We start from the raw sequence: 18,053 nt of genomic DNA, 5'->3' as shown, positions 1-18,053 counted from the left end.
CAAAGTGAGTACCACTAGTACAGATTGCATTTCTCACAGTATCTTACCCTCTTCTACATTTTAATTGACATCTTTAAAAACAAGCAACAATGCATAATTAGCATTCAATAAATTCCTGCTGCTTTTATTTGTCATGTGATGAGACCAAAACCCAGAGCAGATAATAAGAAGCCATATAACAAATGGCCACTTAGGGAATGGAAACTCAGAACTCCTAACTCCCAAGCCAGTACACCTTACTTTAGATACCTATAACCAAAGTTGTCCATTTATCTTTCTTTTCTGTTTAAAGTCTGCCTGAATGGAGACAAAACTGATTAAATATGGATATAAGCCCATAGGAATTTGGCCAGGCAAAAAGTCCTTTTTTTAAATATAACCAACTCCCATCTGAAAATAGCCTCCAGAAAGAATTATTTCATAAAATAATTAAATCCATATGTTTGTTTTGCTGTAACAGAAAAATATCAGCCATTTATTGAGAGATTATGTTATTCCCATGTCCCTTTCCTTCAAAAATTCAGCAGCTGCATCTCTGTTTAACTTGTGCTACCTAACATTTATTTCTAAGATGCTCGCTTTTCAACAGACATTAGAATTCTAAAACTCCTGTACTTAATGGGTCTGTCCTCAGAGGCCAGCAGAAGTACAATCATAGAACAATAGGGGTCAATACACCTCTTATCAAGGGTTCGCCTTCTACTTTGATACCACCCATCCTTGAAGAGGAACTCAGAAGGTCAAACTGCTATTAACGAAGCACATAAATAGATAAAAAAAATGAAGCTAATGAAGAGACCATAATCAAATACTTGTGGAAGACAATTAGCTGGCTTCCTTCATAAACAAACATTTATAAAAAATGTAAAAATACAAAGGAGAATGTTGTGAACTTCTAATGCTAAAACAAATAATATCGGCTTAAGAAAATTGTCCTCCAGGTAAATATAAAAGCAAAATTCTTCCCAGCAATATTTAAAAGTGAAACACTTAGAGGCCAAAAGCAATTACTGGTCAAATAGCAGAAAGCAGCCTATGAAGACCATAATTGAAAAGATAAGTCTATAATTCTGGTAATTAAAACAGACATTTATAATGTCTTTCTTCCAATTGTCTGGTGTTTATTCATGTACCTAATTTAAAATAAAATAATTTTAATACAAGTAAACTACTGTTGAAAGGCTGGTTTCCTTCTTAAGATGTTTATATCTTAACCCATGTCCACAGCAGATAAAACATACCAGAAAAGACTCTATTTAATTTTTCTAAAACTTTTTATTTTAGGGAGGATCTCCTAAGTATGAAAATGTAATATATTTTAGCTTCTAAAGAATATAGACAAATAGTGTAAACATATAAAAAAAACTTTCACTTTCTAAAAGCTATCTAGAGAGAGAACAATAACTCATTAGCCCCAAGAAAAGGACTGATTATTTCAATTTTTTTTATCTTTTTGTATCTGTGTTCTCCTTCCCTTAAATAAACCAGTTATTTATTTGAACCTACTTTCTATTCACTTGTTGAATTAATATTCAAACTTGGGATTACTAGCCTTCATAAATTATAACATTTTTATAATTAGTCAATAATGAAAATAATATTTTAACTTCTTAATACAGGTGGTTTAAAAATAAAAAGAACCTGTTTTTCTGTTGTAATCTTATAGATATCATTCTAACATGCTTGTATTTATAGATGCTTGCACCCACTACCTTGTGGTACAACTTTAGACAATGTTGAGATTCCAAAGGGCTACCTACAAACCAAATAGAATGTGAACAGGCTGAGCGCCTCATTTTGGCTTCTCTCACTCCCTCTAGCGTTTGCAAAACCCGTGTGCCTGATTATCCAGTTACCTCACTGAACAAGATCTCGGCTAAGTCCTGCCCATCTATGACATCACCCCCTCCTTCAACCACTGCGAGGTGAAGCTTTAACTTCAGACTTGGAGGTGGGCTGTGTGCAGTAAACTGGAATGCTCTCCCTCGCTCACTCCTCAGTGTAGGAGTGATCCGAAGCAGGACAAGCTCAGCCAGCCGCTGCCGTAGGCTTTGTGTGGACTGGACGCGGAGCTTGAGGGGGAGGTTTATCACTCCAGTTCCCAGTCAGTGGAATTACAGCTGTAGCGGCAGTATATATGGAATTGCTTTTTCTCGTCTTCCTGGTAAGTGTTTCCCGTGTTTTTCCTTATGATTGTCCCAGAAAGTTTGCTTGATTTTTACTCTAGAAAGAAATGACTTGGAACCGTGAGGCATCCAAATCCAATGTTTGCTCTGTCACCTATACAAGCAATGTGTGTGCATGCCAGCCAGGAAGGAAAAATTTGACCATATAGCCAAATACAAGAAGTTACTTAAAACCTCCTTTCATTTAAAAAATAATAAATGGCTATGTTCTGTCTCATGTAGTTGCAATTTAAAAAGAGCCTTACGGAAAAACATTAGGTTGGAAAGTTAAATGTTAAATATTAAAGAATACAAGGCATTTTTTTTTCACAGAGAGGAAAGCGAAGGGTCTTGCTAACTTGGCGTGTACTGTATGTGTGGTATGATCACCAATTGCTGTTTTTACAACTGTGAAAGAAAATCAATCTCTCAGCCCATGAGTATGCAGTACATGAAAAGCATACGTCTTGCTCACAGCTAGCTGAGCTACTACTGGAGACTTATGCCTCTGTAAAGATTAACAGCTACACCTAGATTTTAAAGCTTGCACTGCTATCCTGCCAGAGCTACTTCAAGCATTTCAGATTTGCAAACCTCAACTAGTTAATTCAACTCAGAGGAGAGGGAGACTCTTCCTAACTATATCTCCTCTCCCATAGAATACCAATATCCATTGCTTGGGCAAATGTAGTATGTGACGAGCATAGTAATTGGCAAAGTGTACTCAGAAAAACTAACAAAGCTGAGCCTGGAAGCTATGTGTGATGTATGCAGTGAATTTGGGTGGCAGGGAGAAAAATGAGTAGAGCCCCCATCAAGTGGGATATGCAGACTGTTCATTCACTTGCAACATATAATAGGGAAATCTTATTATACTGAAAGAAATGTTTTTATACAACACAGCTTTCAAAAAGTAGTTAAATGTATCTTCTTAAAAATATTTTTCTTTCAGTGAATTAGATCTAAAACAAAATGGTTGCACTGAGGTAAAGAGTGCAACAGGCCCGTATTTTCTCCACCTTGGGGGCGGGGGTCTTTCTAGTCATTTATTTATTTATTTATTTATTTATTTATTTAGAAGTAAAAAGAAAATAAACCATAGATATTTGCCAATTACAAAACCAAACTCTTACATCATTTTAAAAATTAGCTATTTAAAATTTTCTTAATAAATCTGTCTGCTCTAAAATGCACATGTCATTTCATTAGCAGGAAATAACATGAATAAAGCCACTAGAAAAGTGCTTCAGCTGTATCAGTGCCTTTCTTTTAGCCCTAACTGCATAAGAATATCCTGATCAGCATAAACATAAAGAATGAATTTGTCTGTTTTCAAATAGGACCATTAATGCATGCCCCAAAGTGACATACGACTGATAGTCTTCTCTTTTGAAATGAATAAAGAAAAAAAATTCATCCTTTAAAAGTAACACAAAATATTAATATTACCACTATTACCAATCTTAATATGCCAGGTATTAATCTATAAGATTAAATCAGAGATATGCCATTTAGTTTGCAAATATGTGTGTGTGTACATCCATAACATAAACACATACATATATCCATATATTTATTAGCCTGGAATAAAAATCAAGGTTACAAAAATGTGATTGCATATATCTAAGTAGAAAAGTTACAACTAATTTATTTTTAAATAGAAAACTGCCAAAACACATCACATCAAAGGATCAGCAAATATATTATTGAATGAATAAACATGATGATTTCACAAATACTGTGTTCCTGTATAGTACTAACCACCATTTATTAATTAGGCTTTTCATTTCTCTGTTCCCCTCCCTCTCACCTTTTAAATAAATTATGGTTAGGTTTAAAATGCCCAATTAAATAAATACTTCCTAAACATTAACGTTTGCAAAATACATAATTGGGCAGCAAATAAAGTTTTTACAAAAGGAAGAAAAACAGTAAGAAAATGTGTCATAACTGAATATGGCAGCAAAATAGAAGGTATGTTTCTTTTGCTTTCAAGTGTTAATTAAGGAGCCATCAATTCTATCAAAACTTTTTCAGAGCTAAATGAAGCGGTGTGAAATAAATATGGTTGAAATCTTGTGGCTGTCAGACTTTGTTAGCAAGCTATTAATTATCTTTACCCCAGTTTCTTCTCCAGACTATATTGCCCAATCAAATAGAAACTCCAATTATGTTCTGCATCTCCTGCCTGGGGACACAAGACCCTAATGAACACTCAGTGTCCCCACGTGAAAAATACAATTATCAGCTTTAAACATGCAAGTGCACTGTAGAGAGATTTGTCTGTGCTTTTCTTGGCCATACAACTTAAGGCTGTCTCCTCTTTCTGGATTATTTTTAATAATTTTAAACCCTACAAAATCAGCAGCAGAGAACTTGCCTTGTATTAATAATATATAAATGTTTCTTATTTCTGCTTTATTTTTAATATGCCAAGGTTCATACCAATATTGAATTAAATCTGGTCAGTTAAAAAAAAAATTTAAAACTGCCATTTCAGTGAATCTTAACTTCCCTCCTCTTTTTAAAGGTGGGTGGGCTACATCACAAAGAATGTGATTAATAGCAAGATCCAGAACTAACTTAAAAATTCTGTATAAAGTCCTCAAATATTCTTTTATTCTTCCAGTTTACTTTAATGGCATTATAAATAATTGTTGAAAGTCAAATGAAGACTAGCATAAATGAAGTCAATGAGAGAAATAAGATTCAGTAAATTTTTCAAAGGCTGTAATCTCTTCCCTCCTTTTTCCCTCATTCCCCCTTCCCTCTCACCCCCCACCTTTTGCCCCAGAGGCCTTCACTGTTCTTCTCAACGGGAGGCTTTGTTGTAATTAAACCAGAGAAAAACTGACCCGCAGCAGCCCACATCTGACTTGCGGTTTCTGAAAGCGGTGTTCTGGTAGCGTGTACCACCCCCCAGCGGGCAAAAAACTCTACAGTAAATCTCTCAGCAATATTAATTCTCCAAACTGCATTTTTCCTCTTCAGAACATAAAAAGAGCTGTTTCTCAACTCCTTCTAACATTCCACATTTCAAAAACTTATAAGTCAACAAACCAATTTCCAACAAAGAGATGGTTTGTAGATGCCTTCTAAAGGGGGTGGAGGGGAAACCCTTCTTTCTCTTAAGAGCCAAACTTGAAGTAATACATTTCAGAAAGCATTTTTCAGTTTCAGAATGCAGATCCACATCACTAAACTTGGTAAAATATAATACTAAAAAACAGTTTTGAAAACCACATTTATATTGCACAGAAAAGCAGGTTTCAGGAGTTTGATTTGTCTATTGACAAGAACTCCAGAAACAACAGATTTTAAGGAAGAAGGAATGAAATATAATTTAAGCAGCAGCTAAAGCTGCATTTGTTTTACATATGCAAAATCTCCTTCTTAGCACCAAAATTAAAGTGTCAGGAATGTATAAAAAGCTCTCTCCAGGTATTAGTCTGCTAAATGAGAGAGAGAAATTGCTCTTACACTGATGAGACAATGATAGCTTTTGTTCTTTATTCTTTCACTTTTCATGTGCACAAGTTACCGTGGCAACTTTGAAAAGAAAACCCACACACCATATTTGGTTAAACACCATATTTAAAGTGTGCCACTGGACTGTGGATGGACCAGTTTATGTACTGCTGATTTTTTTCCTCTTTATTTGCCTTAAATCAATAATATGCTACTCTGACATGAGAAAACAAGGTGTTTTATGGTCTTGGATGTTCTCACCAGCCAGCAGTGTTTCACATACAGTAGACCCAAATTTCTGTTGTACTAATGTATGGAAATTTGAATATTAGAAATTTTAAGCACCTCGACCAAATTGTACTCACAACAGTGAAAAGGGAGTTTCATGTTTGCAACAGGAAAAATGTTTGTGGTTTAACAAAAGTAAGCATAGCTTTAATTGCAGTTGCTCGAAAGGCAGTGGATACTTAAAGCATGTTCCCTGGCCAAGCTCTCTACTGCTCACCTTTACCATTCTCTAAATTAATACCTTATTCAATCTTATAAATCTTGGTTCTCTAATTTATTTAGTCTGGCTTTAATATCATAAAAGGAAGCAGCATCCACTATGATGAAAGATGACAGCCCAGTTTGCCTTTTTGTTTTAAGTATGCAACATTTAACTTTACAGGCCAAAATAAATGAAGCAGAATTCCATTCATTTATCACAAACCTGTTGGGGGAAAGCATCCATAACAAAAGGAGAAAGTAAAAATCCTTTGTTTTGAAACTTTTATCCCCTTTATTGCATAAGTAAAACAAAAACTTCCTCAGACTAGAAAACAAGTCAGGATAAAACAAAATATGAAAAGGCACACTTGCTTCTCTGCCTCTCAGCAAACTCTTAAGACTTCATGACTCTCAGGAGGAGAGTTAGAAGTCCTTCTGCTTGCCTGGCATTAAACAAAAGAATTGGAACTTTCCTGAAATCTGATGATCGTGGAAAATTTAACTACCAGACAGGCTGCTTAGAAAGCATTTTGCTGTCACTATCAACTAACCTGATGTTCTCCAGTTTTTCAGTTTAACCACATATATAGTTTATTTGAAATACCATGTCCTTGCAAAGACTTAACACTCACAGGTTGATAATTTTGTTGTGCTTTTTTCTAGCAGCAATTTAAGCCTTTATAAATAAATTTCCTAAAACTCTAGATTTTATACAGTTGTATAAATTCCAATTTACCTAGAAATATTTACACACTTGAATAAATTTGATTAACCACGTGTGGTTTTTTTCAAGTTTGTATTCAATAATAATGCATTTAATTTGTATTAAAAGTTCTACATGCCATTCTATTTTTAGATTTAATATTTTTTAAAGTTGTCAACATTAGGAAGCAATTACATAAGGCATATCATTAAAAAGAAACTGCAGTCTCAATACTCTATATTTGGTTTAAGATTTTTTAAATATGAGCAATGATTTCAAATCAAATCAATTTAAATCAAAGGTAAGAAAGAAATAATTTAGTGAGTTAGCAATATTAATATACAATATAACTTTAATCTAAGTGATCAGAACAAGAAAATACCTTCTCATCTCAAACATTCCCACCTTCAAAATATTGTAGTAGCAGGGAAGGAATCACATAAACATGCAGATTGCCTCGACTTCTTGATTTTATTTAAATACCAGTTTTCTATTCAGATACAACTTCTTAAATTATACTAATTTTCTTAAAATACCTAAAAATGATAGTATGCTTATATTTTTACATACTTTATTAGGTATAAATTGGAAATAAATTGGACGTTTTCACAAACTTGATGATTGCATTATAAATGCAATTTTTAAAAAACTCCACAATTTTTATTTATAAAAAGAAACTTAATAGAAAAGATCTCTATTAAAATTTTGATTTACCAGTGAAGTGATTATGTTTTTCTTCTTTTTGCTGTGGCTTTAAATGCAATATACTTAAGTAATGATTCCATTAAAAATAATTTTAAAATATTCCTTTAAGTAACCAGGGCTCCATTTATGCTTTTCCCCAAGTTACCCCATTAAACAATATTGCTCTAAAAGGTCTTTGTTGTTGATATTGTTGTTCAGAAGTAATAGCCTCTTCCAAGACTGTGCAGACATAAAGGCTGTGAAGTCGATGTTGTGGAAACCTGGCCACAGTGTCCATGCCAATGGGGGTCATTTTTGTTTTCATCATTCACATTCAACTGCATGTCTCTATGTGTGTGAATATGTCAAGCTAGCTAAAAAAGAGGAAAGTCTAAGCATGGAGACAGGATTGCTTGTTTTGGTAGGCAAGATCATTACAGTCTTCAATACACACAAAAAAAAACCCCACAAAAAACACTGGCTAGCACTAGTGTAGTTTCAAATAGAAAGGGGAAGAACATATATAATATAAAACACACTCAAACATGAATTAAACTGTTTTGAGCTTAAGTAAAGGGAGTGGGATAGGTGAGGGATAATCTTTATGTCTGAAAGAGCATCCTTCTCTCCAGAGAAATCTGCTTGATGCTTTTGCCTTGTGTTTTAACACAGTTTAGAGGAAAAGAGAATGGCACTTTCCAAGAATTTAATGAGATTTAAGGCTTTCTATTAACCCCACATTATTATTACTATTGTATTAATGGCAACATGAGTGTGCACATCAAACATTGCAGAGGAAGAAGTTTCTCTAAATTATAAAACAGAAAAATAAATAAATTTTCCTTCTTTTCACACCGATTTTGGGTTTTTTTTCCTTTCTCTGAATTAAAAGTGTGAAAATCAGTGCACACACACACACTAAGAGCTTGATTTGGTGAAATATTTATAGTTCAGATACAAGCTTTATTTCTGCTTATCATGGTGCATCACCTGGGACATCAACTTGGCCTACCTGACTCTCAGAACAATCAACAATTTTAAAATCCCCACTCATCATATTCATCTTCTCACTTTGGGGTGAGTCCTGGAGTGTGAGAAATGCCTAATTATGGGTACCATTTTAAGCATTTTCTCACTTATGATTTTTATAGTTTTTTAATTAGCATCTAATGTATTTTAACAAAATTGTTTTTAAGCTTAAATTAACCAAATTATTTTATATTTTGAAAAGGTTTCAAGCTTAGAAAACATTTACAGCAAATACTTTTTAAAGTAACTTTTCAGTTTTAATTTCAACAGCTTGGTTTTCCATTTTCACATACTAAGAAAGCAACAGTTTTCAAGAAAAAAGTACACTATAAAAACTCAACAATAATGAGCAAAGCCCTAAAGGCATCACAGTAAAACCTCACATTAAACAATAAATCATTTAAACTTTCCTCTGTGGGCACTTTGCAATATCCACTTGAGACTACTTTATCCAAGCGCTATTATTTTTGTTTCAAGTTGCCTAAATAATAAATTAAAAGTATCTATAATTATTTCTTGAGTTCCCTTTTGTTAATGCAGTCTATGATAGTGTTGGTATCTGGTGACAAAGTAAAAGAAACTAAATTTTCAAAAACAACTGGAAACATGAATTTGGGCCTTATTTAACATTCACATTCAGTAGTGTTTGAATTCTGGAACAGATGCTATCCTTGTTGGATGCCAGGTAATTACAGGGGGAGAAGCAAATTAGTTCTGCTTTTTCCCTTAATTTCAGGGTCAAATATTTCCATGATACCCTAATGTTTCCTACATATACAGTAAGCCCCTGAGTGGATAATCCTGGAATTCTGATATTGATCCTACCCACCCCCCACCCATCCACCAAAAAAATCTTCATGTATATTAATTAGATAATGGACAAAGCAGTCATCATTAAAATCACTGGTATCTCTGGTTAAGTCTTAAGTCTAGTTACTGAAATGAAAAATACACTTACTAGAAATTGGCCTGTTCCTGTTTGAACCTAGAGAGAAATGCCTCTTTAGGTTTTGATATGCTTTCCTAATTGTCATTACAAGGAGACACATTGAATAGTGTCATTTCTATTCTAAAACAGGTTTTTCAAATTCAGGTTGCTAAAAGAATATTAAAATTATATTCTCCTGAAAAACAAATAATGACTTTTGGCCAAGAACTCCGTAACTAGAGTTTTAAGATCATCAACTAGTCCCCAGAAACACCTTTAAGGTGGGGTCCACATTCTGAATTGGAATAACTGAGGCCTGCAGGCATTGAGCATATCAAAAGAAAAGCTTTTAAAGCAAACTCTTTTCAACTCTTTAAATTGCAGATTGTATAACTTTGTAAATCAAGTTCACAAATTCTAAAAGGAAATTGTGTCAAAAATCCTTGTTCTGTATTTGCTCACCCTTGAACATAAATTATTTTCTCCTTCTTATACACTTTATATTTTACATGCAAGATTTAAAAGTGAACTTTTAAAGATTGGCCTGACCTGAATTCAAAAGCCATGGAAGGGGCTTACTGTCTCCCGAATGAAGCATCGTTTCTGTGTTTAATTCAAAGTGACACTAATAATTAGTTGACATAAATTATTTAGTGACAATCTCAACTTCATCTCCTTCTTTATGTAGTAAAATGGGCAGTACAAAACAAAGAGATCATCTTATCCCTTTTTGCCAGCTACTGTGTTGAAAGATGTTTTTGCTTAAAGAAAGAATTGGAGTTAAATTTCTAGGAAATGTCTGTAGTATGTTAAAGTTCATTATTAGAAGTTCATTAAAACCTTTTACTTTCACAGGAGATGCTCAGACTCAGTATGTTTTAAGGAAGAAACATATAAAGGAAATCTAGTATGCTTCCTTTTTTTTCCCCGTGAAGAATATTTGAATTCAGTTTTCTTTACCTCTTAAAAACGAATACCAGTTCTTGCATAACGTGACTACACCAGATATTCTAAGAAAGCAGCAAGAAGCAAAAGCTGGAAATAGCTATTTCACAGCAGGTAATCATACCTCAGGATATAGCTACTGTACAAAGTTTATACGTGGATAATCCTGGATGGGAATAAAAGGTGGGGGGTAACTGCCTAGAAAACCTATTACTATACAGGCCTTAGCATCATGAATGGCTTTCTTCATGAGGATCTGAAGTTACTATTTCTGACCACATTGCACAGAAGAGCCAATAAGAATTTCAAAGAAAGCAATTTCCACTAAGGGAATTAAGCTACACAAAAGAAACCTTTACACAGAAACTCTATCAGAAAGAAAAAAATACATAGGAAACCATATGTTCTACATAGTAACAGGAAGCTGAATTGTTTCTGGTCCCCACTTTAATGAACTTGCCCACAATGCTGAACCACCGCTGGAATGTTCGTTGACAACAGTGACCCTGATATGGAGGTGTGTGCGTCATAGGATTACTTGAATAAACAGTGAAGAACATTTCCAAGGACTAAACAAGAGTTTATAAGCCCCAGCCCCTCACCAGTAAAAAAAAAACCTATATATATATGTGCATTGGATTTTTACTCACGCAAAATTTATTTACATCATTCAATAAGGTAGGAAAAATATTAAAGTCTTATATTTTCATGCCTGAAATTATAAAGGCTAATTAATACCAGAAAGTTCATAAGAAATTATATTATACAATAGATCAGTATAAATCTATAATTCTCCAGCCATGGAGAAAGTTGAGTAATATTTAGAATAGAACTTGAAAAAAAGATAAATTCCCTGTGAAAACATGTTGTGAGATAGAATATAATTAAAAATGTGCACAAAGCCATTAAACCATGTGATACAAAACATATAACAAAATGGGAACAAAAGCAAGAACTAGTTTAAGATGGAATGGAATTTCATTAGTTGGATGTATTATGTATGTAAATTCATTACTTCCCTTAAAGCAGATGAAAAAAGATTTCTTTTTATTTTCTTGCTAGAAATACCCATCTAACAATGTTTAATAATAATAACAATAAAAGAAAAAAATCAATAGTCAAAGCAAACATTTTACTTTACTGTCATTCGAGATCTCAAGAGGTAATTATTCCCGAATAGTAAAAGAATAGATATTTTTACTACAGATTTTTATACCTGTACAGTCAGTTTAATAAAAAGTAGACAAAGAAATTTTGGTTTTTAAGAACAGAAACATTATCATCTTTAAATATAATACATTATATTCTTATGAATCAATTGACTATGACTATTAAGAAAAAATTCAATATTTAATTAGCTTGGTCAGTGCCTAGCTACAAGTATTATTAAAATTCTTTTAAATATTCAATGAAACTTTAATTATATTTAACATTTCAAAATAAAATGGGTTTGGGACATGAGAGTTCTTAATTTAATACCAGAAGCATTTAAGGTAAAGTGATTATATGATTGGCTTCATTATTTGTGAGGTAGCAAAATACCCTAAGAATGCAAAAAAAATAAAATATTGAAAGTGATGATAGATTTTTTGTTTGTTTGTTTGTTTGTTTTTAAGATTTTATTTATTTATTTTTGGGGAGGGAAGGGAGGGAGGGGGGGAGAGAGAGAGAGAGAGAGAGAGAGAGAGAGAGAGAAACATCAATGTGCGGTTGCTGGGGGTTATGGCCTGCAACCCAGGAATGTACCCTGGCTGGGAATCGAACCTGGGACACTTTGGTTCCCAGCCCGCGCTCAATCCACTGAGCTACGCCAGCCAGGGCTTGATGATAGATGTTTTAATTTCCACATCTATTTTGAATACAGTCTTAAATATGCTGATCTGATTGCATTCTGTCTTTTTTTCTTTTTAACTCACTGCACTTTAGGGCTCTGAAGCTACCTTGTGTAAAGACCTCAACACTGCTGACCATGATCAGCCCAGCTTGGAGCATCTTCCTCATTGGGACTAAAATTGGGCTGATCCTTCAGATGGCACCTCTTTCAGTTACAGCTAAATCCTGTCCATCTGTGTGCCGCTGCGATGCAGGTTTCATTTACTGTAATGATCGCTTTCTGACATCCATTCCAATAGGAATACCAGAGGATGCTACAACTCTCTACCTTCAGAACAACCAAATAAATAATGCTGGGATTCCTTCAGATTTGAAGAACTTGCTGAAAGTAGAAAGAATATACCTATACCACAACAGTTTAGATGAATTTCCTACCAACCTACCAAAGTACGTAAAAGAGTTACATCTACAAGAAAATAACATAAGGACTATCACTTATGATTCACTTTCAAAAATTCCCTATCTGGAAGAATTGCATTTAGATGATAACTCGGTCTCTGCTGTTAGCATTGAAGAAGGGGCATTTCGAGATAGCAACTATCTCCGTCTGCTTTTCCTGTCCCGTAATCACCTTAGCACAATCCCTTGGGGTTTGCCCAGGACTATAGAAGAACTACGTTTGGATGATAATCGCATATCCACTATTTCATCACCATCTCTTCAAGGTCTCACTAGCCTAAAACGCCTGGTTTTAGATGGAAACCTGTTGAACAACCATGGTTTAGGTGATAAAGTTTTCTTCAACCTAGTCAACTTAACAGAACTATCCCTGGTGCGGAATTCCCTGACTGCTGCCCCAGTAAACCTTCCAGGTACAAACCTGAGGAAGCTCTACCTTCAGGATAACCACATCAATCGGGTGCCCCCAAATGCTTTTTCTTATCTAAGGCAGCTGTATCGACTTGATATGTCCAATAATAACCTAAGTAATTTACCTCAGGGTATCTTTGATGATTTGGACAATATAACCCAACTGATTCTTCGCAACAATCCCTGGTATTGTGGGTGCAAAATGAAATGGGTACGTGACTGGTTACAATCACTGCCTGTGAAGGTCAACGTGCGTGGGCTCATGTGCCAAGCCCCAGAAAAAGTTCGGGGGATGGCTATCAAGGACCTCAATGCAGAACTGTTTGATTGTAAAGACAGTGAAGTTGTAAGTACCATTCAGATAACCACTGCAATACCCAACACCATGTATCCTGATCAAGGACAGTGGCATGCTCCGGTGACCAAACAACCAGATATTAAGAAAACTAAGCTCACTAAGGACCAGCGAACCACAACAAGTCCAGCAAGAAAAACAATTGTAATTACTGTGAAATCTGTCACCTCTGACACAATTCATATCTCTTGGAAACTTGTCCTACCTATGACTGCTTTAAGACTCAGCTGGCTCAAACTGGGCCATAGTCCAGCATTTGGATCTATAACAGAAACAATCGTAACAGGGGAACGCAGTGAATACTTGGTCACAGCCCTGGAGCCTGATTCGCCCTATCGAGTCTGCATGGTTCCCATGGAAACCAGTAACCTCTACCTATTTGATGACAATCCTGTTTGTATTGAGACTGAAACTGCACCCCTTCGAATGTACAACCCTACAACCACCCTTAATCGAGAGCAAGAGAAAGAACTTTATAAAAACCCTAATTTGCCATTGGCTGCCATTATTGGTGGGGCTGTGGCCCTGGTGACCATTGCTCTTCTTGCTTTAGTGTGCTGGTATGTTCATAGGAATGGATCACTCTTCTCAAGGAACTGTGCATACAGCAAAGGGAGGCGAAGAAAGGATGACTATGCGGAAGCTGGCACTAAGAAAGACAACTCCATCCTGGAAATCAGGGAGACTTCTTTTCAGATGTTACCCATAAGTAATGAACCGATCTCAAAGGAGGAATTTGTAATACATACCATATTTCCTCCTAATGGAATGAATTTGTACAAAAACAATCACAGTGAAAGCAGTAGTAACCGAAGCTACAGAGACAGTGGAATTCCAGACTCGGATCACTCACACTCATGATGCTGGAGGACTCGCCGCAGACTGTCTTGGTTTTTTTTTAAACCTAAGGGAGGTGATGGTAGGAACCCTGTTCTACTGCAAAACACTGGAAAAAAAGAGACTGAAAGAAGCAATGTACTGTACATTTGCCATATAATTTATATTTAAGAACTTTTTATTAAAAGTTTCAAATTTCAGGTTACTGCTGCGATTGATGTAGTAGAGATGCCTGAACACAATTCTATATTTTAGTATTTTTTAGTAATTTGTACTGTATTTTCCTTGCAAATATTGAAGTTATAAACCATTTACTTTGTGTTCTACTGAGTAAGATGACTTGTTGACTGTGAAAGTGAATTTTTTGCTGTGTTGAACAATCAGGACTGCGTTCACATGAGATCCTTGTAGTATAAGCACAGGCCATTTTTCACTTTGGTATTAATAAAATGTAAAAAAAAACTGGCTGAATGAGAAAAATTACATTTCAAAACCTATTTATGAAGTAATATTCCAATTATTAAATTTGTATTATCCCACTGGTATTCAATAAATCAAAATATGTGAAGTAATGGGCAATATCAAACTTGCTGCATATCTCCATTTTTACTCTAAGAAAATTAGATTTCCTTAAGAAAGTAAGTATATCTTCTGAACTGAATACATGAGCTGGCTTCAAAGGAGTGTGAGGTCTGTTGTAAAGCCATTATTAACAATGCTTTAAGAATAAAGGACTTCACAAAAATAATAAAATAAGCATGTTTCCAAATTAGGGGGGAAATATGTACTTAGGAAAACATAAAAAGTTAGACTTCAATAGCATAGTGAACACAGATACCAGAATTGCATTTTGGTTTTGCCTATACCATCCTGATTTTTGAAAAGTGAATTCTAAAAACATAATTGCTAGTGTTTATAATGTTTTTATCACAAAGGACATCAAACAAACCTTACATATATTAAAAAGGTAGTGTAACTATAAGAAATTCCCCTCGACAATGAAGAGAAAATAGTACTATAAATAAGTGAGAATTTAAAAGAAAATACTAGATATCAAATTTAGATTTGGTTTATGTGAAATATTTTAACACTGTATATAGTGTTCAGTTTACTTTCCACAATGATCAAGATTACTGCCCATTACTATCACAGTTTTCCAGATATTACACAATGAACTTGTAATGTTAACATTTCTTTCAGGCTTCCTACTGAATTGTGAGCTATTAACTTGTTTAAAAAACACATCACTTTTCTGTTGCCATGATTTTTTTCCAACAAAAAACCAAAGTGCATTGTACGCCCTTTGGCCAGTCTTGTATGTGCCTTGATCCAACGCTACATGTATTCAGCTTTTAAAATTCTACAAATTTTTCATACTTCCTTAAATATGAAAAATTACGGTCTTCTTGCTGAATAAAACAAGAAAAAAGTACAAAGTAATCGTGCTTGCTTTTTCGGGACTATGTTACTATCACTAAAGTAGCAATTTGCCCAGCACATTAGTCTAAGGACTCCCATGTATTTTTCTAGGCATAAAAATAAATGTTGACTACAAATAAAAAAATAGCAACATCTTGAGCTTGTGTATCATTTTACCTCAGAGTTTAGTGTTTAATGCATAAATTAATTTCCTAATAATCATTTTAATGCTCTTATTTTACTTATTCAATTGTTGGGAAACTTCAGGAGTGGTTCTGTGACTTTTCAGTCATACACTGCTCCCATTGTCCTGACTGACACTTTTTAAGGTGGTCTTTGAAAATCTAATTTTTTTTAAAAAACTAACATTTTTAAAATAGCTTTTTGGTAATGGATTTGGCACCAGAAGATCTGAAATCTCAGATCTACTACTTATTAGGTATGTGCTTAAAAACAACTCACTTATTCTTCTTAGCCTGGTTAACTTATCTATAAAATAGGGCTATTAATAGTACCCACCTCACAGCATTGTTGTGAGGATTAAATGAGATGATATGCATGGAAACTACAGTGTTCAACAAGTGTTAAGTTACTGCTACTCAGTCAAGAGAAGTTAGTCATGTGTTCCCAGAGATTTGCTAGGTATCGCTGCTTCTACTATACTAACAAATATCTCCAACTGCCTGAGTAACCTCAATCATTATTCATTTACCATCTTCAAATGTTTACCAATATTTTCTCTTTTGATTCCTGTTATGAGGTTAGCTGTTTTCTAGGAATAACTTAGCAGAAATAAATGTGATTAATATTAAATGTAGGAATTGTTTTCTAAAGGAAAATTGTCTTTGCTTCCAAAGGTTTTGAGTAGTTCAGCTGCAGTTCTGTCTGAAGTCAGGGAAATGGCTGGATGGTTCCATAGAGACTCTATAAAGCTATGAGTTTAGAAAAAGCAAAAGCTAAAAGATTATATTGACTATTTCCCAGCTAGTACATCTTACATGACCAAAGAAATTTTATATGTCTTCTAATACATCCATCTTAATAATTTTACCTGGGATAAATCAGAAATATGTCTTATACCAGCAGAGAGATAGCTTACACCCTTTCAATAGAAAAGCAGATAGAAGATCAACTTAATGGTCACTAAATTAATTACAGATATATTTGTATATATCCAAAAATATTCACAATTTTTATTGATCAGGTACTAACAGAAACTGTAGGAAAAATATCCAATCCAGAATAGAAAGCTTAAAGATTTAACAAGGATACCACTAGGGAAGTTACCAAAAAAATGGGAGGAGCACAGAATCACTCCTTTGCTGATTGTTTGACAAAAATCAGAAATTGTTTTTTGGATGCAGGCACTTGTAACTGCATTAAATCACTGCACTTACACTCTCATTCCCTATTAAAAACAATACTGTGCTATATATTTTAGCAAGTCCAATTTATTAAAAGTATTCCCCTGTGAAAGGAACTAGTAAAAACTCTTGATTTATAAACTGCAATTTCTGAGTGAAGCACATTTGATAGCTACATGCCAACATGACAGTTTTCATGAGGAATCCAAAGAGACCCACATGCTTTAAAACACCTGAAGTGTGGGTGTTAAAGAAACCACTACACCACTCAATTTAATATTGGTTCATCTGCTGCTGAAAACAGTAGTAGCATTTAACATTCTAATTGCTTTCTCCTACTTAGCATGACTAGCAAATTTTAATTTATCATAGTCTTGGAATTTAAGCTACTACATTTTATGCCTTTGGACATTGGTTAAATTAACAAAAAATAAGAAACACTAAAGCTTATTATGAGAATGTAAAATCCTCTACAAATAATCTCAACAGCCAATGACCTTTACTGAGTGGCTTCTACATTAAAAATAGCAAAAGCCTTTCCTTCAAGAAGTGTGCATCTAGAGATTGTTAGATAAAAATACAATCTAATGAAAATTTACTGTGACTGCAGTATAGAAAAAAATAATACATCTGTTTGGATAAACCAAGGAAAATTTCATGAAGGAGGTAAAATTAGGGCTGGGTACTGAAGGATGTGAAGGTATTTTAAAAGCAAGAAAAGCAGACCCTGGTGGTGAAGAGGTGAAGAGAAAATGGTGATCAAAGTCATGGGGACAGGAAAACGGGTGATGTTTTCCATAGCTTTGGTCAGGACCACTTGGGGAGGCTTTTATTAAGGCAGCCAGTCCTCAATAGAGACCTACTTGCTTTAAATCTCTATGCATAAGTAAGGTTAAATATTTATTTATTTTTTAATTCCAAAGGTGATTCTGACGAGGTTGAAGACCACTTAGACAATATTTGG

At 34.3% G+C, this 18,053-nt stretch overlaps 2 protein-coding genes across 3 annotated transcripts in view; one reads left to right on the top strand and one right to left on the bottom strand.

Annotated features, from left to right (window-relative positions):
• The window catches only part of MACROD2 (mono-ADP ribosylhydrolase 2), a 2,133,612-nt gene that overhangs the window by 1,774,973 nt on the left and 340,586 nt on the right, over positions 1 to 18,053 (bottom strand). The gene's annotated exons all lie outside the window — the stretch shown is intronic.
• FLRT3 (fibronectin leucine rich transmembrane protein 3) lies at positions 1,960 to 15,849 on the top strand. 2 transcript variants are annotated; one of them, XM_045832892.1, is made up of 3 exons: positions 1,960 to 2,164; positions 10,322 to 10,525; positions 12,338 to 15,849. In XM_045832892.1, exon 3 carries the CDS (start codon positions 12,381 to 12,383, stop codon positions 14,328 to 14,330), a length of 1,950 nt encoding a protein of 649 aa, XP_045688848.1. In that variant the 5' UTR covers positions 1,960 to 2,164; positions 10,322 to 10,525; positions 12,338 to 12,380; the 3' UTR covers positions 14,331 to 15,849. The 2 variants fall into 2 exon arrangements, with proteins under 2 accessions (XP_045688848.1, XP_045688847.1); XM_045832891.1 differs by lacking the exon at positions 10,322 to 10,525.

The sequence above is a fragment of the Phyllostomus hastatus genome, unplaced genomic scaffold, assembly GCF_019186645.2.
Source record: "Phyllostomus hastatus isolate PE091 unplaced genomic scaffold, TTU_PhHast_1.1 phas_contig_17, whole genome shotgun sequence".
Taxonomy (NCBI): domain Eukaryota; kingdom Metazoa; phylum Chordata; class Mammalia; order Chiroptera; family Phyllostomidae; genus Phyllostomus; species Phyllostomus hastatus.
This window is presented reverse-complemented; position numbering and strand designations above follow the sequence as displayed.